At 44.6% G+C, this 21,544-nt stretch overlaps 2 protein-coding genes across 8 annotated transcripts; both read right to left on the bottom strand.

Annotated features, from left to right (window-relative positions):
* Positions 1-624: 624 nt before the first annotated feature.
* Positions 625-11,616, bottom strand: STRADA (STE20 related adaptor alpha). 6 transcript variants are annotated; one of them, XM_042886570.1, is made up of 13 exons: positions 11,525-11,616; positions 11,370-11,454; positions 10,270-10,327; positions 9,424-9,452; positions 5,908-6,010; positions 5,174-5,295; positions 4,936-5,044; positions 4,684-4,807; positions 3,921-4,092; positions 3,515-3,619; positions 3,013-3,254; positions 2,475-2,517; positions 625-2,058 (listed from the first exon to the last, which is right to left on the bottom strand). In XM_042886570.1, exons 2-13 carry the CDS (start codon positions 11,403-11,405, stop codon positions 1,906-1,908), a joined length of 1,296 nt encoding a protein of 431 aa, XP_042742504.1. In that variant the 5' UTR covers positions 11,406-11,454; positions 11,525-11,616; the 3' UTR covers positions 625-1,905. The 6 variants fall into 6 exon arrangements, with proteins under 6 accessions (XP_042742504.1, XP_042742505.1, XP_042742506.1 ...); XM_042886571.1 differs by having other exon boundaries at positions 11,394-11,454; XM_042886572.1 differs by lacking the exons at positions 9,424-9,452; positions 10,270-10,327 and having other exon boundaries at positions 11,394-11,454.
* Positions 11,617-12,013: 397 nt separating this feature from the next.
* Positions 12,014-21,458, bottom strand: CCDC47 (coiled-coil domain containing 47). 2 transcript variants are annotated; one of them, XM_042886528.1, is made up of 13 exons: positions 21,359-21,458; positions 19,551-19,816; positions 19,321-19,428; positions 19,037-19,211; positions 18,676-18,797; positions 18,037-18,102; positions 17,036-17,137; positions 16,253-16,363; positions 15,601-15,686; positions 14,568-14,626; positions 14,195-14,304; positions 13,870-14,037; positions 12,014-13,548 (listed from the first exon to the last, which is right to left on the bottom strand). In XM_042886528.1, exons 2-13 carry the CDS (start codon positions 19,809-19,811, stop codon positions 13,468-13,470), a joined length of 1,449 nt encoding a protein of 482 aa, XP_042742462.1. In that variant the 5' UTR covers positions 19,812-19,816; positions 21,359-21,458; the 3' UTR covers positions 12,014-13,467. The 2 variants fall into 2 exon arrangements, with proteins under 2 accessions (XP_042742462.1, XP_042742463.1); XM_042886529.1 differs by lacking the exon at positions 21,359-21,458 and adding an exon at positions 21,285-21,349.
* Positions 21,459-21,544: the final 86 nt, after the last annotated feature.

Below are 21,544 nucleotides of genomic sequence, written 5' to 3'. Positions count from 1 at the left end.
TTAGCTCTGGAAGCATGAAAAACTATCCTGAAGTTACAGGGAGTAATCTCTATCCCAAAATTTAAGTCCATAAAATATGATCGTGTCGAACGCAGAAAGCAGGGAGAGAAATGAAAACTAGAAAACTAGTTGCTTGCACCAAGTTCATCTGTCACTCTGGAAATGCTGTTTGGGAAGTAAGCCAGACTTCTGCAGTTAGTTGTGATTTATTACAGCTCAGAGGAGCGTATTCCCTCCTGTCTGTTCTGCTGCCTCTTGGTTTCTAGAAGTCAAGAGCTAAAAGTCACATCAATCAGGGTTTAGAACTTAAGTGGGTGATGTGGAATCATCCCTTGGGGACGAAGCCAGCAGCTGCAGCAGATCCCAAACATGGTCCCCAAGGTCTTATGCTGTCACTGGTACTTTATTATTTTTCCCTTGCTGCAAGTACCAGCAACCATCTCTGTCCAGGCCTGTGGAATGGGGATGAGAATTTTTGCAAGCAAATTTTTGCAGCCCACTTCATAGTGGGCTGGACTGCAAAATGCAATCTCCTAAGTCTGGAATTGAGAAGAGTATAAGCTTGCAAAGCTTGTGGCATCACTGCTGCCATCACTCCTCTGTCACTCTGCAGAAACAGCAGGCTTACAAACTTCAGAAATATTTTATTTGTTTTGGCAAAAAACTAGAGTAACAAACTTTATCTGGGTTCAAGTAGTTTACAAACACAAGAAGGACCTGTTGTCAGCACCACTCTCCCATCAACCACACATACAGGATTGGAGTCTCAGTGCTTCATTTGAGAATGGAAAGAGCTCCAGCACCCACGGTCCTTGGAAAGGTCAAAGTGAAAGCCTTAAACACACCTCCAAAACCAAATGCTGTGGGCTGGGGGAGAGCTGCCACAGCCAGGGATCAAGGGAAGCTGTGAAAAGCAAGCAGAGGATTTTTTTCAAATCTGTCATTCATTCAGGGATGATGGTACAGCAATAGTAAGAGGGCTTAAGATCATTCTGTACATAACATTCAAAGAGGTGTTGTGAATAAGAGGAGTTGGTGTGAAAATTACTTTTCCTTCATGCCAAGTCACTGAGAACAGGCTGGTATGAATATTTCATGCTGTGAAAGCAGCCCAGCTAACAGAGGGCTGAGCTGGATGTGCTCTGGGAGGTTAGGAAAGCTGGTACATGCACAGAACTACATGCACTAGAATTTGATGACCCAGGCAGCCATGGGAGGAGAGGTGGGGATGCCATCCAACCTGGAGCTCAGAGCACACAGCATCAGCTGAGAGGAGTCTTAAAAGCTCTCTCCAGAACTGGAGCACAGCTCAGGACTGCAGAGGAATGCCCAGTGCAGTGAATGTGCCCAGGCCAGCATCAGGTTATCTCCTGTTTCTTGTTTTCCCCATAAAGAAGTGACCAAGCTTAAGAATGCACTCCTTTCCCCACCCTCAGAAGTTACCCAGTAACAACACTGTAACATAAATCTGACTAGCTCTAAGAAAATGCCCCAAACTAAGAACTGCTTTCCTCCCCTTCTTAACTCTAAGGCACCCTTTAAAAAAATAAAAATAAAAAAAAAATAGAATCATGCAGCCTTCACCTGCAATACAAGGAAGCCACTCATTTTTAGAAACACAGGGAAAGAGACCATAACTGAACAGATTCACTCCATCCACTGTAGTGTTCTCCTGGTGCTCAGCTGAAAGAACTGGGATATGGGGCACTGCACCAACCAGAACACTCCACAGCTCTGGTCTGTCCGTTTGTTTCCAGGCTTCTTTCCAAGTAAACAGGCAGCTGAAGTTCCTTCCCAAGGACCTGTAAACTCTTCTACGTGTAACATTCATCACCTTTTATGAACAGGAACAATAAATTACAGCGTCCAGAAAGCTCCTCCAGAACCAAAAAATAGTCTGTTTTTTTAGAATTCCCAGTCATCCACATCCAGCTGCTCCAGGTTTGACACCAGCCCAAAAATGCCACTGGGATCCTGGGGCCGAGTTCCTTCAAAGTTAGTGATGGGTGTGACGGGGCGCAGCAGCTCAGGGAGCGCTTCAGAAGCACGGCGCTTGATCTGCGTGGAAGAAAAAGCTCAGCTCTGAAATGCTTCTTCACATAGGAAGGCAGCGAGTAAGACAAGCATCCTCCTGTCTGCACTGAGATGCACAACCTGCATCTTGTAACAGCGCTTCGCACAGTCGTTGCAGTAACACTTGTGTGATTCTGAGGGTAAGAGAAGCTGAAGTGTCACAGGAGAGGGAGCTGCTGGAAGAGCCACATCGTGCTCCCAGAGAACAGCCCTGCCACCTTCCTAGAGAATGCAAGGCTCCCTAACCTGCACTGCTGCTAATCAACCAAGCTAAATTAATCATTTCAGGTCCCAGAAAATTCAGCAGCTCAAAATTCCCACCCTCAGCTTTGGTGACACTGTAAGGTAATGACTGCAGAAAAGCCACTGTTCTGTACCTGTGCATTAAGTGATCTCCTTACCTGTTTGAAAAAGGGATGATTAAGCAGAGCACCCGCACTTGGCCTGCAGAAGGAAGTTCAAATAGAACAAGAGAAGAAAACGAGTCAGTGCACTTTGACCTTTCAAGATTCAAGATGCCCACGTCACTCAGATCAGCAGTGCATCATCACAACCCCGTCCCACCCATCCCCTCCCTCGCACCAGCTCTGGCACCCAGACTCTGTGAAGATTCAACACACCAACCCAGCAGAAAACACGCCCTTAGCAGCTGATGGGGTGACCTGACGAGCACAAGGGGCAGCGGAAGGACAGGGCAGGACCCCCACCTTCCCAAAGGAGGCTGCAAACTGTGGCTACGAACTCTCAAGGAAAGAGCCTCACGACATTAACGCTGCTTTTGTTGCACACACTTGACGTGCTGCTCTCAACACACAAAGCACATCCTCACTCACGGCTTTGGAAAAACTGCAAACAACCTTCACTGGTTCTCATGGTTTATTCAGCACAAAAACTGTGCTTGTAGCAGGCTTGTGAAGAGCAGCTTTGGCCTGGCTTTACCTGAAGTCTGGATTCCGCTGAAGGCACTGCGCTACGAAGTTATGGAAGCAGTTGGAGAAGGTCCGAAGATAAGGGTGCAGGGCTGACTCTCCGTTGGCTGCTCTCACATTGCTAACAGCCATGCTCTCACCCAGCCCATAGTTTGCACTTGAACGAGAGGTTTTCATAGTCAGCTCATCAGCAGGAATTGTGGTGGTGTCTAGCAGGCAGGGAACAGTTCCATTCAGCTTTTCCAAGAGCATCTGGAAGCGCAGGACATCAACATCCCACATACACACAAACAACAATTAAAAATTCTCAGCAGTCAATTAAAATTTCTCATGTCCTCAGCATTTGGATGTTACCATTCTAACCAAAGCCTCAGTACAGAAGCACTGCAGTTCTCTAGAAAAAGCAGCAATGAGGGGGGAATTCAGGGACCCTCCTGTCTCCACAACCCAGAGCTGAAATGCAGTTCTGCATGCTGAGACGAAAGGGTGAAAGATGTGCCTTTAAACCTTACCTGAGTGGAAGGCATGTCTTTAAATGGTACATGTCCATTTGCCAGCTCACAAGCTGTTATCCCTATGCTGTAGATGTCAGATTTTGCATCATATCCCTGAAGATTCTAGAAGACAAGGCAAATAAAAACTGTAGGCCTGCAATGCAGACAGGTGATGCCCATGATTCGCTGTGTAGAACAAACAGAAACGATTCCAGCAGAAATTAGACAACCCACATATAGGATTGGTCTGTTGTTGTGGGTAGTTTTAAGGTAAAAAGTACAGAGTCAAGATGCTCATCATGAGCAAAAGCAACCCCGTGGCTGTTGGTTTTACTTTTCCCAGAACATACCCTACAACCTCAGGAAGTTACGCAGAGATAAGATGTATTACTGAGCATAAGCAGTAGTTGGTTTTTAAACACACCTGCTGCAAGACTTCAGGGCTGAGCCAAGGTAGGACTTTGATGCTGTATTTGGGAAAGTCATGAACGACTTTGAGGCGCTGCCCATGGTTAATCATACTCAGGTTACTTCTCAGACCAGAGAGGTACACCTTCCCATCTACAGAAATGAGGATATGGCTGGCTTTCACACTCCTTAAAAGAACAATAAAGATCAGTCAGGTTCTCTGTCCCCAAAGGTTGATGTTCCTTACAGCACCCCAGGAATGCTGCTAGCATAGAAGTATGCCACACAGGATTTGCTTGACCAACTCTGACAGTACACACCATCACAGGACTGACCACTGATCACCCAGGACCCTCAGTGTTTAAAATATAGCTTCACAATGAAAATATCAGAGGAAGGGAAAAATATGCTAAAGGGTGGAAACAGTAACATAAGGAAGAGATTTTTAAATGATTCAACCTTAACGAGCACTGATAGAAAGACTAAAAGCTTATCAAGAGATTCCTAATGGCCATCCTGAATACTGTGCAAAACTGCACGCACAAACACCAACAGGACTCAGTTCACCCACTTTGCTCTTCCCCCAAGGAATGTTTCTGTGGCAAGGAGAAATGCAGGACTGGAGGACTCAGGACAAATCTCCCCACACTGTCAGTGTCAATTCAGAGCCTTAGCACGTCTGCCTGCCAACACAGCTGTCCTGACTTCACACAGACACTGGCCTTCAGGGTACAGAGGTAAGTTTGTTTCAGCAACACTGCTATTATTATTATTTTTACCTATGTACATAGCCCATATGGTGGATGTAGTCAAGTGCTTTCAATACTCCTTGGAGAATATATGCAATAGCCAATTCACTCATCCCATCCATAAAATGGGTACAGATTAGATCTTTTGCAGAACCTAAAATGAAACAAAACATCCCTTCATTGGTCAGAATAACGAGAATGTTTCACTAAAGATGCAACACCTCTTAAACTTCATTTTACAGGATATGCTGGTCAGAATAAAAATACACCCTCTTCACTTACCATAGGCCATGAAAGATGTCACTACCCACAGCTCATTGTCAGCTATGAACGTTGCTTTGTATGGCACAATGTTAGGGTGGCTGAAGAGCTTGGAAACATGAAGTTCCCCCTGAAAGCAAAGAAGAGATTTTGATTCAATACAGCAAATGCAAAAATATGAATACAGTATTGATAAGCACTGCTCTTATCTTCTGTTCTCTTCTAAACTTACACTATGGCATTAGTAGGCATGTGTTACCTGCAAGAATGTGACCATTTCATTGGTGCAGGCTTCCAGGTTAACTCTTCTGACAGTGACATACTCCCCTGAGGGTTTATACCTGGCCAGGTTTACAACCATCAAGTCTTCAAAGCCTCTGCCTGAAATAAAAGGCATTCAAGCTTCAGTCATATTTCTGGAAGCACGCAGTTCTAAAGAACTCCTCCAATCCTGGGCCCTTAAATAACCTTTATACTCATTTACTCAAATTATTTATGGCCTTGTGAGTGAAAGAAAGTAATTGTTCCATCAGAAGTCGACTCCCTTGGCACATATCCCATTGATCCCAGCCAGTAAGTTAACATTATCCAGTCTTTCAAGCTCACAACTGAGGCAGAAATGATTCAGCTACAGCCCCTCCAAGGACAGGGACAAGATTCAGGTCCTTCTGCTGACTTTGTACTTCATACTCAGTGCTGTTAATTCACCACCTTCCATTGCAAGCCTTTGGAATAAGCATCACTTATCAAAGTGATTTGAAAATCAAAGAGGAATCGGAGAATCACAGAATTGTAGGGGCTGGAAGGAACATCCAGAGATTATCAAGTCCAATCCCCCTGCAAAGCAGGCTCTCTATTCCAGGTTACACAGAGGAAGTGTTCTAATGGCAAAAAAAGATCAAGCAACTCATCAAGTCAAGGCCAACAGATCTGCAGTTGTTTTTTTCCTCCGTAAAGCAGGCCTCCAGTCCTCCACCCCAGCAGTAATATTACCTATGATAGTGAGCAACTCGTAACAGCTGCTGTCTGGCAGGAAGTTGCTCATGGTGTCCCTTTTATGGGATGAAGCTATCGACTCGGAGCTCGCCTCATTTGTCTGGGGAGAAAAAATAAAAGATCACATGCCGATAAAAATCACCTGCTCCTTAAATTGTTGTACACACAATAAAACAACCGAAACGAGAGGAGATAATTTAACTGCTGTCAAAATAACACTGAACAGTTAAATGCCAACTGAAATCCAGGAGATGCCTCATTTCAGAAGGTCCAGACATCTGTGTTTTAAACTGCAAAATGTTCACTCTAAGCTACGATGTCTTCAGAAAGATTTGGACAAGGCCAATTACTGATCCCCTGCACAGTTTAAGCACTGCTCTGTAGTAACTATCTTTCTTTATTTACATCTTGCCTGAGCAAAGGCCATGGAAGCACAGAACATCTCCAGTATGCTGCCCTGTGGCACTCAGCACTCCTGCCTGATGCTGGGGCTTTGGTGCTCGCTGCATTAAGACCAGCACAGCTGAAGCTACTGAGCTGAGTGCAGAAGTGATGAACCAAGTCAGAGAAGGCATGAAGGTCAGCAGGAAAAAATAAAGCTCCAAATGAAAGCAAAAATTCAGCTGCAAAGAATTAGTGCTTACAGGAGAAAAACGACCTCACACCACACAGGGAAGCAGCACTCTCAAACCTGCCAGCTTTTCTTTGCTACTTCCAATATGAAGCTGCCTGCTTTATTCACACACCTCTTTTCCAGCAGCATTCTGTGCAAGACAAACTGCAAGGCTCTTGCAAGTTCCTCTCTACCTTGCAGCTCCCCTGAATTCCCAAAGTCACGAGCAGTGCATCCTAATGGGGATCCAAATTGATTTGGTGTCTCACAGCAGATTTAGTCGTCTCCCATTTCCAGCACATTAACTCCCGCTGACATTTGGAAGCACAGCTCATTTCTTCCACCTCATTCTTCATCAACTGCAAATGCCCTTTATCAGACCTTTCCTTATGGCACACGAAATACAAAGGGCTCGTGCATTTTCCTACAGTGACAGTGAACATTCTTTTATTCCCAACACAGCGACGTGCCCTGCTCTACACTCAGGAAAGGGTAAACGCAGTGCACAAGCACGGGCATCATTTACCATGGATCACCTTTGATTCAGTCTGAGGATTCAGCTCCTGAGCAGCTTTCAGCTGTCCCTAAACGTACCCTGGGGATAAGCCACAAGTCAGGCTTCCCAACTTCCAGCTTTGCAGCTGATTTCAAAGAACATTTCACCTCTCTGCATCCACCTTCAAAATAAGTGTTAATCTCAGTTATGGGCAAAGGTGAAACTCAGTTTTGTGAACGTGCTATGATGCAATTTCAGCTCAAACAACTGCAGCACAGCAACTCAGCTGGTGTCTGTTCCAGGGTAACCAACCCCTCCAACCTCAACAGTTCTAAAACCTTCACTGCAGCCACAGCACCACACAGTGCTGCAGCCTGGCTGTGGACACTGAACGGAAAGTTACTGCCTGTCTCAAACCTGTGGTAAAGATTCTTGTTAGTTCTTTCACCGCATCATTAATTATGTCTTCCATCAATTTCACACAGTCCTGTCAATGTCAAGACTCGACACACAGGCAGATGGAAACCTCTGAAGCAAAAAGGCACCACCAAGGAAGTGAAAGCAGAAGGCTCTGATAGCAGCATTATGGAGCAATGGCAGCAGGTGAAACGCTCAGCAGTATGTGAGTGGTTTGCTTTATTCAAGTCCATTCCAGACAGAGCATAAGCCAACAAAACAGATGCAAAAATTAAACAGATCTTAGTCATGGTTCAGGCTGTTTCAACAGCAATGGAAAAAACAAAAGGAATGTAAACTCTCTTTTTAGAGGTCTTCATCAGAGGTCCTCACTCACCTGTCCTCATGTTAGCAGTGACCAATAGCTGAGAGTTAATGCAAAAGGAGCTCCACCAGAAAATTATCAACATGGGGTAAGAGTTGGAAAAAAAGAAAGTTAAACTGAAATGTCACTTATGAAATACTGAAAAAAAAAACAAAAAAAAAAACAAAAAAAAAAAACAAAAAAAACCCCACTCCTTGGTGGTTTCACACAGGACAGCTTTTGGTGTATGGTTAAAAGCAAAAGCAGCTGCAAAATGAAGTCACATGTAACTTGCTTTATGGCATGACTTTCATGAATAGACAGCTTTCAGCCTCGTTGATCAGGTTGTAACTGGAAATAAGTTTGATGAAACTGATCTGAGGTAACTGCTGTTATAAATGCCACGTGAAAGTGAGTTGTGTGATGCTAGCAAAGATCTGCCTTTGCCAAATCACATTCATCTGAAGCAGAAAGGGGGAACGTTGTTTTTGTTCTGCTGCCTCATCACCTCCTTATTCCTTCATCCCATCCAGTCCCTTCCCCCACTGTTTGCCTTTCTGTAGAACCATGTGAGGAAAAGAAAGCTTTCATTTAGCTGTAAGAACAAAAATAAGCACCAGCACCCCTTCTGTGTCCAAAAATCTGAGTACTTTAACAAAAGCAATACAGATGCTCAGCTCAGTGCTCTCCCAGGATAGCATAAGGTGTGAATCTGCATGACTTTACATGAAACATTCCATGTGCTGTGTATTTTCAGCTTTGTTTGTGCCAGTAAATTACAGATAGTGACACAAAATTAATTAGCAGCAGCCTGAACTGACACAGTTACAATCAAATCACACTTAATTCCTGTTAGTAATTAGCTTGAACTAAAGCAACAGCTGCACACAGATCTACAAACGTGGTGTGAGCAGGTGGGCAGCAATTCAGAGATATATCTTGCCATAAAATATGTTATTCTCTGAGCACTGCTCATCATGAACGGTGCTGTGTGTCATCAGGGTCTGCAGAACAAAAAGCAAAGGCAAAGTTCTCAGCAGCTCTGTTTGGCTGTATGGTTTGGAGCAGAAATTCCACGTTCACAAATGGCTTCAATTTCTAGGAGGCGAAGCTCTGTGTGTGTGCAGAGAATTGGCTCTGAAGACGACCACGCAACGGGAGGTCAAGTCAGCTCAGACTGAAAATTACATGTTATTGATGTAACTGCTCTCCAGAGGAAATAAAGGAAATCAAAATCAACGTGTTCAGAAGGGAACGTGGCTCAGAATGGCAAAATAATAATAAATGAGGGCTGTTTTCAGAACAGCAAGCTAACTGCTTCCATTTATTCTGAAACAGTTCAGAGATCAGCATCGCTCAAAATCAGATCTTCATAATCCCAAAACTCAGGTGGGTGGGTGGGGGACCAACCCCTACCACTAATCCAAGAGAAGAAGTTCCAACTTCCAGACCAGTCGCCAAGTTTGCAAACCATACACCAAAACCTCCGTGCCAGGGTGAAACCCATCTCCACACTTGCAGAGCTACGTATAGAGATGAAGGACTAGAACCAAGGTAAAAAGAAAAATGTATATATATCAAACTTCCACAAGGATCATCTCCATGCAATGAACCACAGCACCACAGCCTGCAAACGCCACTTACTTTTCTCCTAGAGTCACCCGGAGGCTGCTCTGGAGTAAAGAAATTCATTGTTCACCAAGTTGTGTTCAACAGACACCCGTTCAGAACAGAGTTGGAACATAACTGAGTGCACGACGCCACGCGATACTTATTGACACCAACAGCTACAGACGTATTCTTACACAAATAGTTAATTAACAATAAGGCTGCTGCGTTACAAGTAATCAGACAGTCGCACAAGAATGGGAATCAAAGGGATTCAGTAGTGCTGCTGTTTATATTCAACATAAAAGCAAACTGATACTTAAGAAATGACACTCATACTTAGCTTGAATAGAGAACAAATCATCTAATGTTTATTTATTTGAAGCAGAAGCTCAACGATCTACAGATACATCTTTCCTATACTAAATGATCGACGAAGATTCCTGCATCCTAGCAGAATATTCTGCTTGTTGCACACAAAGCAGACCAGAAACCAATCAGCTCTCCTGCAGGCAATGCTGGGGAGCCATCGTCACAGTTTCAAATTCTCAATTTCTCAAATTCTCAAATACTCCATTTACCTTCTCAAACCTCTGTGTTTTACTTTCACCCAAAAGCAGCTAGGCTAAGGAATCCAGATTGCAGTGTCTGCAAACAGAACTGCCATCAACGTGGAATCGATCTCCAAATGACTTGTTGGGTGTTTGTGGTAACTTTACATTCCTAGTCAGTCTGAACAACCAGATTTGGTGCTACAACCAGATGTATCCACCTCTTTTACTGCTAGGTAGATATTTTTTCCCAGAATAACAGGCCTGGAGGCTACAATAAGGCTACAATAAAGCACTTCTAGAAAGGTCACTTAATGAGAGGAAAACTTACCTCCAAATAGATCGAACTCCCTCAAACCCTCAACAATGAACTTTTCGGACACCCACCGCTAAGAGAAAAGAAATCCCCCCAACAATTGGTTACTTCCTTTAGAGACAAACCACTCCCCTTCCCTCCCACACCCCTAAACAAAAGCAGAATCACTTCATAACACACTTCAACTGTTACTGTGTCTGTAATACAGTATGCTATGGACAAGGATTTTCGTTTTGTTTGCCACTAGGATGGCAGGCATGCAGCAAGCACACACGTGTCACTGCATCTCCTGAATGGCATGCACTTGCAATAAGGTTAATGTTAGATTATTCAAACAAGAGCTTTCACACATGCACACAGAGCAAAATAATAAGCATGCTGTGCTCCCTTGTATAAAGATATAAATGTTTGGGTGCAAAAATCAGTGTTCTTATGAAGTGACAACATCTCTGAGCACTTTGGCTACATACTATCTAGGTGCAAAATTAAAACAAGTATCGCAGAAGTGCTGTTCTCTTCCAGAATTCATGCTTAAATGTCAGAGCAAGTATTGTTGGTGCAGAGATACGCTTCTACCATTCTATTTGACTCCATGATTCAAAGAAATGAGGAACAGAGAGTAGAAAGTGCAGCTTTAGGCTTGCAATGCTGACTGCCAGGTTAGCGTTAAGCAATCACAAACAGCCTCGTGTCAGAACGTGGCAATAAAACAAGGTAAAAACGGATTGTGTCGTTCAATGCAAGCAAAGGCAGTCCTGGAAAGCAGCGCTCCGTGGGTGACGGTGACCGGACATCACACAGCGATCACAGCCGCTGCGCTGTAAGCCGTTAGAAGTGCTTTTCTCACGTGACGCCGATTGTTCGACACTTTAAAACACGGAATTAACAACGCCGCCGTTCGGTTTCCCAAATGTTCGGTTCGGAAGGCGCACGGGCGGTACCGGGCCTTCCCCAGTTCCCCTCGTCCCGAACGCACCGCACAGCCAGCAGCGGGGTTTTAACGCAGCTTTTAGCGCGGTTCCCGTGACCCCGGGCGCGGTGCTTTCCATACGGCCCCGAGCAGGTCGCGGCCCGGTTTACCGACTGAGGGGAGCTGGACGCCGTTTAACACTCACCCTAATCCGTTCGGGTTTACTTACAAGAAAAGACATGGACTCCGCGATCACGCTACCTCACGCAGCTCACGCAATGAACGGCAACCTAAGGGACGAGAACGGTTGGTTCGCCCGGCCTGGTCCCACCCGCCCCTCACGCAGCCCCCGGCCCTCACCTTCCCCTCAGGCTGCGCCCTCCTCGCACCGGTAGAGACGCTGCGTGTGACGTCAGCACGCAACCACGTGACGCAGGACGTCTCGGCGCGCTTCTATGACGTCACCTCGCAGGCCCGCGCGCGCATGAGAAAGGCGGGAAGCGGAGGGCGCCGCCATGTTGGCTCTCCTCAGGGTGTGGTCGAGGTCTTTCAGCACGGTTGCTCCGCAACAGCGCGGAACGGTGCTTTACTCCAAGAGGCAAAGCCTCTATCGGTACCATATCGAACGCTTTGCATTGGCTGCTGGCCCTGGCTCCACACCTACCTCTCAGCCGCGGGCTGATTCACATCACTGTCCCCACATCCTTGCTGAGGTAAAGGTAGTTGTAGTGCCTGAGAAAAACTACTACTCAAACACAAAACATACACTGAGCCCTCCCCAGGGCACCTGAGATTTTGAGGTGCCGTTAGCTGAGAGGAACATGGAGTCCAAAGCAAAGAAGACAGGTGGAGTGTTTCAATGATCCTTTACTCTTCATTAGGTAGTTCATTGAATGTTCAAATTACAAAATTAGCTGCCATGGGACTTGGGGAAAGCTGTCCGCTTCTTCAAGAGAGCACAAACCATATTTCTTTTCAAAGAACCTTTTGAAACACAATCATATTAAATCTTCAAAGCTAAATAGTGCTAAAATTTCACATGATCTACCTTAGTTTTGGTTTTAAATTAACTTTACCAACCATTATAAAATTTCACATATTTGCATGGATCAGGTTACAGACTTTTGCATTTAAATCCATGTGAAGTACCCCCATGCTGGAACAAGAGCTTTAAGCAAGTGTTGTTTCAACAGCAGATCATTCTTATTGCCTAAGAACAAAGTTTGCACAAATCATTGAACAAGAAAATGCAAGACACTGTTTCCCCACAAAACTGTAAGAAGTCTGTCACAGCAACAATGTAATGCCTTCTGACTGGAAGCATTTATAAAATGCAGAGCTCTCTCAGTGAAGTGTTTGCACAAGGGCATTCACTTCCCCCCACTTATACTAAAAACCTGAAATGACTGCTTATCAGACAAGACGAGACGTCCTCTGGAACGTTTTCACTTCCTTGGGGAAATTGAATTGCAGATACTTCACCGAACCTAGCTTCTTGCTGAAGTGAATTATGCAGCAGCTGCTAAGACCAAGAGAAATGTTCTTGAGGCAAGTTTTTACAGTTAAAATATTCCAGGAAGGCTAGTTGAAGCTGCTCAACTCACCATGCACTCCTAAAGAAACACGACGCCGACATTACAATTTTACATTGTATTAAGGTCGCAGCATTCAAAACCACAAGTAGGAAACGATGCTCACATACTCCATTCCCTGGTATCTAACCACCTACGTTACCTATCATGCTTACAGGTGAACCAGTACCTTATTTGTAAAGAAAAGAAAAATAGTTTCTGTTCTACTGGGCTTAAATCCCTGAAGTATCCATATTGTGTATGGAAGGCTTTGAGTTTTGTGCCTTTAAAAGCTTGATGCAAATAAATGCACAGTAAATGCTTGTTGTGCAGTTTTCTTCCCCTTAATTTAAGAAATCCTCTCTTCCTTCCTAACAGCTAAAACCAAAGTTTAAAACCAAAGCATTAATGTTACCAGCATACACGGACATGTTTACAATCTCATGTTTTTGAAGAATAAATGACAAAGAGCGTTCAAGAATATTGCATTTTTTTTTCCCAAACAAGTAGCAAAAATTTATACCACCTGGAATAAAACTGCTGAGACAAAGCCCTGTACATAAACCTGCAATGTCGCTGTAATACTTAAGTAAGTAACACCAACGCAGGGAACGTTTCCCTTAATGGCTAGTAGTGTTCAAAGAATTGTAGGACTGTGGAGTTAAGGAGGTCTTTGCACCCCGTGAATTCAAATTCTGCAGGTGGCGAAGAGACAGGCTTCTCACAGTGAAGTCACATAGCTTTCACTTTGATTTGCTTCATCTTCATCTGCTTCTTCTCAAGCTTCTTCTGTTCACGCCGCAACGCAGCTTCCTGTAGGAAAGGATACAGAGATCCCAATGAGCATCAGTGATGTAGTCCAAGAACAAGCTCACCGTTTCAGAAAAGCAGGACAAAGAAGCAACATTCAGTACTGTGCTTGGGGTCACATCTCTGACCAGGTAAGCTAGCTCTCCATTGACAGCCTTCACACATTTCAGAAAGTAGGAGAGCATACACTGAAAGGGCATGATGCCCTCCAGCGAAATAAGCATTGAAGTCAGGCACTGCTGCTGGTAATGCCTACAGACAGCCCTGGAGATACTGCAGGAGAAACGTGCCAGCAGTCTGTAAAGTCTGAAAAATCCACCTCACCTCCAGCCGACGCTGTTTTTCTGGATCCTCCTCATTCATGATTCGCTCCTTCTCTGCTCGTTTCTTCTCCTCTCGACGGGACTGGGCGGCTTCCTGTCTCTGCACATGAGTCAGTTTAAGGAAGTTCTCCTCCACACGGGCCCTGTTCTTATCAGCTTTCTGCTTACCCTTTTCACAGAGAAAAGCAAAGGCAGTTAACAGAGATCCCCCGTGAGCAGAGTGGTACTTATACTGGAAAGACAAGACTCCTGCCTTTAAGATTAAGGATCCAATGTTAGCATTTGGAGTTTATATGATTTTCAGAAGGCACAAGGCACATACTTACTTCTCTGTTCAGACGGAACTTCTTTGCTTTGTCAATAGAGTAGATAACCATGCTCATCAGAGGCAGCAAAGACTCCATATCCTTTGGGGAAGTATTGCCTGAACCAGGCACTGAAACAGAGAGTTTCCTGTTAACTCAGAGAGATTGGCAGGATTTTTCTATTGGCTGTAATTTTCTTTATCACACCACTAATGAAAAAGATATTCTTGTCCACTGCCTTCTATTTACTGGATAATCACTCAGTGATCCTGCTTACATGCAATGAAGGCATTTGTAACATCGTCTTCAACAGGTGAAGAAACTCGAGCATATGACTAGCAGAGATAAAGCACAGCGCCACGCAGACACACAAACACACAAGCAGTTCTCTTACCATTAAATGTAAACAAAAGTGTCTTTTTAGTTTCGGGCAGTTTTGTAAGCTGACCCTCCCTGGTAGGAAAGAAAAAGTTACTGAAATGAGAAAAGAATAAACATAGGCATGCAAAATATCTGCCAATGTCAGGGAATCACACGAAGAACCAAGAGACACTTGCAAAGTACACACAAGACTGAAATAAATACATTTAAGTTTCAAACTACCCAGACTCCTGAACTATTTTACTAAGTTCAGGATTCTAACGCACCAAAGTCAAACCTACATTTCACAGAGCCTCCAAAGCTTAGCCATTGCAGTACAAGACACTGTCTTGCCTTATAATTAAATCAAAGTACATTCCTTTTTTAGAGGACAGTTTCAAGTTTTGATATGGATCATTTATTCATGTACCTGTGAGCAAACCACGCTCTTGCAAAAGCCTCCACGGCATTTATGGTACGATAAAGCACCCACTGCTTGGTAATTGTGAGGCAGCAGTGAAATTACCCCAAGACAAGGCTCAGAGAAACAAAACATACTGCATCTCTGTAATTTTGAAACATTAACTGGAACAACAGTACCTAAGCAGGTTTGTTTTGTTTGTTTTTTGTCTTTTAAACTGCAGACTTTGCCCAAACTGAGCCCTCAGTGCATTCAGATAGCATCTGGATGGACATGTGCTTTTTCAACCACTCCTCCTGCAGCGTTATTTACTCCTGAACTCTTGCCCACCTTTAGTGGGAATACACAATTGTTTTTCATGCAGCTGTGTACACTGGGTCAGCCAGGTGTTATCTAAGCTTGGGAGCTGCCCAAGCTATAGAGTAACAAGCACACAAAAATAAATATTTAAGGCAATACAACACCTTCAACTTCTGAATTAATGCAGCGTTTGGAAGTACTGGGAGTGTATTTATTCAGCTGTTTCACCTTTGCTCCCAGTTTACGTGCATTCCAGCCAGCAGCACACTGCAGGCAAGTTTGTCAGCCTCTACTTTGCTCTGTGTTACAACAGCTACTGGAAGGGGAGATCAAGCTTTATACGTACTCTTGCATAAGTTTTGGACCGGAGAACTGGTCCGAGAATTGGACGGACTCGATCTTGTCAGCATAGTGCGTGAGGAAATGTATCATCTGAAAGGGAAACTGGCGTTAGTTTTCCTATCACTGACACCTTCATCCATGTACATGCTGCGTATTGACTCGTCAGGGTGTCCACATATCACTCAGAAAAGGTTTGTGCTTTGCTTGCCACGACAGCACAATTTGAACTATCAGGTCTTTTAGCCGTTGCAAGAACGGGCCTCAATGCCTGGAATCAAGATGAGCAATGCAGGAGTTGCTACATATTTAATTCCCACTTGGGATTTGCCATTTCATCTGACAACAACTTTAACACTGAGGGCTCATGGACAGATTAATGCCCTCCTTTCATCTGGCTTGAACTAACTTGCAAGCTTTGAAAGGAAGTTTCAAGTCCTCAGTTCATAGGTTAGACTAACAGTCGCTATATAAAAACAACAAGTGACAGCTGCACCCTTCTTCCAGCCCTTATGGTTCTTTAAGGTCTTGATTTTTCTAGATCTCACTAGGGCCATAAAGTTATCGTGATTTTTAAAGGTGATGAAGGTCAGGATTTTTGAACAGGCTGCAAGTGCCAGGAGCACCAAGGAGTATTTGCATACTTCACCCAAGATTACCTTTGCGTCCATCATTCCCTCTGTGACCTCCCCCATCTCCGACAAGATAGCCAGGGAATCTGGAAGCCCATACTTTGCACCAGACTTGGGTTTATCACTACAGAACTCACTCTAATGCAAACAGAGAACAGAGGAAAAAAAATAACAGTAATACAAGCATGCAAATAGCTTATCACAGCAAACTGTTCCATCAGAACAGGACCCCTAAAAATACCTGATAAGAAACAACAAGAGAATGGATTAATTCAGTCATTCTGCCTGGCTGAGGACATTTTGAGTACGAAGTACAGCATGCAGTATCAATGCCTGCAGCCTAAGTCAGTATTTCCCTTCAGGAGCGAGCGCTTCAAGGAAAAATGAAACAACTGTAACACATCCACGCCATCATCTGAAGTGGATCAATGCACGTGGCCTATTTTGTTCAATACAACAACTAAACTACTGCTATCCTGCCAGCCACACCTCGGTGCTGTTATCTGGGACATTAAGAGAGATTTGTGAATCACTGGTTGTTATTACTGGACTCTTTGCAAGCTTCAAAGCTTGAATATTTGGAAGTACTTGTACTCAGACTAGGTAAAACATGATCCAAAATTTTCCACATCAAGTATCACTAATTAAGTTTCCTTTCCAATCCTTAACCAAGTCTTTTGTGCAAATTACACGGGGTAAAATGAGACGTGCGTGTATCCCAACAGCACACTCCAACCTCATCCTAAACAGATGCAAAAAAAATAGGATGCAAGAACTTCTATCTTCTCATTCCAGTGTGAGTGCACATACCAGGTCCTGCATCTCCTTCTGAAGTCGCACCAGTGCTTTCCTCGTTCCGACAGCAAACACGTAGGTGTCCATATCATCATCATTCATCGTTACTTTTATTTGCTGCAGGGCAGAAAGCATTTAGCCTTGATCACATTCCTCAATGCACTCTGTCTTCACACCACCAGCCAAAAGGAGACCCCCATCTCCCTTCCTGCTCCTTCAGTGCTTGACTGACATTTTGATTCTTATTTCACAACCACAAAGAACAAAGCACAGGGAAGGCCATACACAGCTGAGATAAAGGGTGTTAATTTAGAATTTCTCAGTGTGTCTGAGGGAAAGGCAGCTTTTAATTTTTTTTGAGCATTCAGTTCAGCATTCCAGTATGATGCTACATCACGACAGTGATTTCAACAGAAGAGCTGTAAGCCTTCTTTGTGGAGCAGACATCCATTGCTCATGAGCATCTGCCCACACCTGAATTCGGTATTTTTAATGGATGTAAGCAAATACAATTATAGATACATAGAAAAAATATTCCCAGCTACTGTTATAACAAAACGTAATTTCTTGGCATTTCTGTGGTTAGAAATTCCCCTCATCTCCGAGAGCAAGGGACAAGGCAAACAATGACTTTACAAATCAGAACATGCATGCCAGCGTATGCGTTAGAACAGCTCTGTCCTGGTTGACTGAACCAGCAAAGGAACAATTATTTCAGACTGTAAAACCAGATTTTATCAAGATGAGATCTTGAAGCATGACAGACTTTGCAAAATACTCAGTAAAATCCACAGAGACAAAATACGGTCATCACCAGTTTGCATTTTACTGTCAGAAAAGAAACATGAATAATTGTTGCAGATTGTTCCATGAGATACTGAAGTGTAAGGTGCAGAATACTATGCAAAGATACCCAGCAGTGCACTGGTGGGCTATCAATACAACAAAAAGCAGCACAGCCACACCAAAGGAAGGCATCCATTCACCACAGCTAATCTGAAGGGGTGAGCACGTACCACTTGGTCACAAGCTGGCCTCATCATACGTGCAAGGACGTTCAGCAGGTCTTGCCTCTTGAGAAACTAGAAACACAAGATTTTCAACTCAGAATATTGATAGATATACTTAGGACAAAGATCTTCACTGGCAGATAGTAGTGGAAATTAAGGAAAAACAGGGCAGTTTTAAGTCAGTGTTTTTTACAGAAGAACACAGCTTTGATGAACACTTTGGAAGCCACTCACATTGCTCAAAAACAGGCCCACATTTTGCATTTGATCGAGTTGCTCAGGGCCTTGTTCTCTCAAATTACGAGCTGAACCAATGTGCGGGCTGTCCATCCCAGTGCAGGATACTGCCTTTGTTAGATTTCACTGAGGCACCTGCTGATCTATTCCTCTGCTTAAGACCCTCTGAACAGCAGCTGGACTCTTCAGCACATACTGTTTATATTTCCTGTTTTCCACATTTCAAGTATTTCCTTTGACCAACGTTAGTGGGCAGAATACAGGACTGTCTCAGCAGTTCCCCTTCCCATGGTGTATCCAGAACTCTGTCTCTCAGTCTGAGACAAAGCACAGCTGGGCCCTCTTTCTTGCTCACAATGGAAACCGAAATCTGGCAACAAGCAGTGGGACAAACAAACTCATCCTCACCTTGAGCTGGATGAGCATTCCTTCACAGCACACCCTTCCAGAGCACCACAAGTTATAAATGTGTTCATTTTCTTGATTTAGTTTCCCAGTGCTTGTAGCTTCTTTATTAGTGCCATCATCCCCTAAAGGAAACAAGATAACTGTTCACACATTTATACACCAAGTGGTGACAACAGACTTCAGAATCGGTTCTCCTGGATTACTTCAGCATTGCCACGATGTTTCTGAACCACGTACACCACCACGCTATTATCTAAATTCAGCACTGGAAGACTGGCATGCAATTTATCCACATCCAGAGCTGTCATTAGTGCTACCATGCAGCAAGTTGAAAATGCACCCCAGGCACTACAGAACTTACCAACAAGAGCAAAATTGCTTTCCAGCAGCTCCCTGTGAGTATTGAACCACGCGTGAGCCAAACGGTTGTTTTTGTTCTTCCCAATGATGTAATTCATGATATAAGCAAGCAGACCTGTTACCATCAGGATCTCCATGTAATAACTCTCCCAGCTGTTCTGAAGGTGAGCAGGGACCTACAGAAAGTAAACAGGATTCTTAGTGTTTGTACAACTTCACTGGCATACCGACACACAATTAAGCGATGAAATACCAAATAGAAAGAGAAACAAAACTGATGCTTACATTAACTATTGTTATGGGGTCTTTATTTTTGCCAGGAGATGCATCTGGTTTCTCTTCATAGCCTTCAAACTCCTCATCGTCATAAGGCTCACTCTCAGTGTCACCTTCCTGATGGAAAAAAAGCACAAGCATTGTGAAGATCTGAAGTCTGGCAATCACAGTCTGAAAACATACAGCAAGAAAGCATGGCACAGAGATACTGCTAGGGAATGCACAGGGATGGAGGTTACCTGTGCATCTGTGTCATCAAAGTCCTCCTGATTCTCATCTTGACCTTCAAGCTCTACAGTGGCTTCTTCCTCATCATCTTCTGTAGTGATGATCCTCTGAGGGGATTCTGTGACTGCGTCTTCATTAACATCTTCAAATTCAGCAAAGTCATTGTCATCGTATTCCATAATGTCATCTCCATCTTCAAATTCATCGTACTTGGCCAAAGAAAAACCCCACGGGATGAACAGGACAGCAATGAAAATGTATAAATTCTTCATTTTCGCTGCAAAAAATCCAAAACATTGCATGAAATCCTTACGCTACGAGATACCAATTCTGTTACTTTACATCTCCACTAACGTCCAATTTCCACAAACAACTTCAAAGCACTGCTGGGATCAGATGAACAGAAATTAAACTCCTTTGCCTTGCCACCTTCTGTATAAAGAAAGCAAACACTCCTACAGGAAAAACTTGGATGGTTGGTGCAAGACTCTGCAGGAGCAGCTGAGGCAGCAGCAAGTTCACATCTGGCCAAGCTGCTGAGATGAACGAGTTCCAGAAACAGAGATGTGCTGCTATAAAATGTCTCTCCAACAGCATCTCAAAGTCACCGAGTCATTTCAAAGAACACACGCTGTGCAGAGTTGTCATTAATTACAATTGGACACAGTCAGATACGTGCACGTGTTACAGCAGTAAACGTGCTTAATTCATTTACTTTAAGCAGCAGTGCTCCGGTAATTTAAACCACTCATCTGTGATCTTTCTAGATTACATGCCCAGAATCAGGGCATTCCACTGCTATTTCTGTTCAAACACAGAGACATTTTCTTGGACAATCAATGACAAAAAAAAAAAAAGTGGAAAGCAGACGGATATTGTACTAGTCTCCAAAATAACACAACGAATGGGCTCACAAGACTGAAGCTCCCCTGTATCTGCCAGGAACCTGCAGAGATTTGTTAGGGTTCTTTTTGGTGGTTTTGGTTTTCTGCCCTCAGCTTCCTATATCTCCTTGCTTGAGCAGCCCCAGGCTCTCAGACTGTACACTGCCACCAGCTCCGCATCACTGAGGTCCAAACGAAGGGTCTCAGAAGTGAGAACCCTACTGCAGCATTTATCACAGCAGGGGGTTGAAGCCAGATGATCTTTGAGCTCCTTCTCAACCCAGGCCGTTCTATGATGATTCTATGATCTATAGATCATCAGCTGCAAAAGGCTTGGCAGTAAGACTCCTCCTGCAACCGGATCTGAGTGGGAACTCACACGTTAACGAGACTGTTCCCTTCAAAGCTCAAAATAGAAACAATCTGTTTCTAAATTGGGCCGGCACTCCTTTGAGCACCACATGCTCACCGCTATGAATGACAAGGACAGCTAAAATCGATTCCTATGCCAAAGGCTTTTAGTTCAAGTAAAAACCCAAGCGGAACACACTCATAAGAACGTAATGCCGTGCCGGAGCGCGCGCTGAGGTTGTTCAAAACAGCCTTCCCCAGCGAAGGACTCGGCTTCCTGCCCAGCAAAGGCCCGGCTCCCTCCAGTCCAGCCCTGCTCTCGGTGCGGCCCGCAACGCCCGGCCGTGGGCCCGCCGGTACCGCAACGGATCACACGTGGACGAGAGCCACGCTGCAAGCAGCCCCTCACTACGCACAGCCCTTCTTCCCTAGCCCTCGCCTCGTTTAAAGCCCCATTCCTCAACCCGAGTGCCCCAGCTCCGCTGTCCTCAGGGTCGAGCTGCCTCCTACCGAGGGCACGGCAGGTCCGTAACGGGAAGGGACCGAAAGGAAAGCGGAGACCGAGCCCGGCCGAGCCGCGTTACCTGAGTCACGCGGCGTCGCACCGCTCAGGCCCTGCCCGCCGCCACGGCCGCAAACGGCGCAAAGCTACGTACTTCACGTAGCAGGAACAGAGCATGCGCAGTACACACTACCCCCCGAGGCTGCCGGCGGCCCTCCCGTTGCCCGCCCTTCACCTGCGGCTTCACCCGCCTCTAACGCGCATGCTC

The sequence above is a fragment of the Lagopus leucura genome, unplaced genomic scaffold, assembly GCF_019238085.1.
Source record: "Lagopus leucura isolate 7727_CA_CO unplaced genomic scaffold, USGS_WTPT01 Super-Scaffold_100059, whole genome shotgun sequence".
NCBI classification, from domain to species: Eukaryota; Metazoa; Chordata; class Aves; order Galliformes; family Phasianidae; genus Lagopus; species Lagopus leucura.
Note: the sequence above shows the minus strand (reverse complement) of the source record. Positions and strands in the feature narration are given on the sequence as shown.

Coding starts and splice junctions, on each gene's coding strand:
- CCDC47 (XM_042886528.1), bottom strand. CDS start 19,811: ATGAAGAATTTATACATTTTCATTGCTGTCCTGTTCATCCCGTGGGGT. Junction 14,627..15,600: donor GGTCCAAAACTTATGCAAGA/GTACGTATAAAG, acceptor CTTTCCTACCAG/GGAGGGTCAGCTTACAAAAC. Junction 14,038..14,194: donor AGTTCCGTCTGAACAGAGAA/GTAAGTATGTGC, acceptor CTCTGTGAAAAG/GGTAAGCAGAAAGCTGATAA.
- STRADA (XM_042886570.1), bottom strand. CDS start 11,405: ATGTCTTTTCTTGTAAGTAAACCCGAACGGATTAGG. Junction 3,255..3,514: donor AAGACATGCCTTCCACTCAG/GTAAGGTTTAAA, acceptor CTGCGCTTCCAG/ATGCTCTTGGAAAAGCTGAA. Junction 2,518..3,012: donor CAGCGGAATCCAGACTTCAG/GTAAAGCCAGGC, acceptor TTCCTTCTGCAG/GCCAAGTGCGGGTGCTCTGC.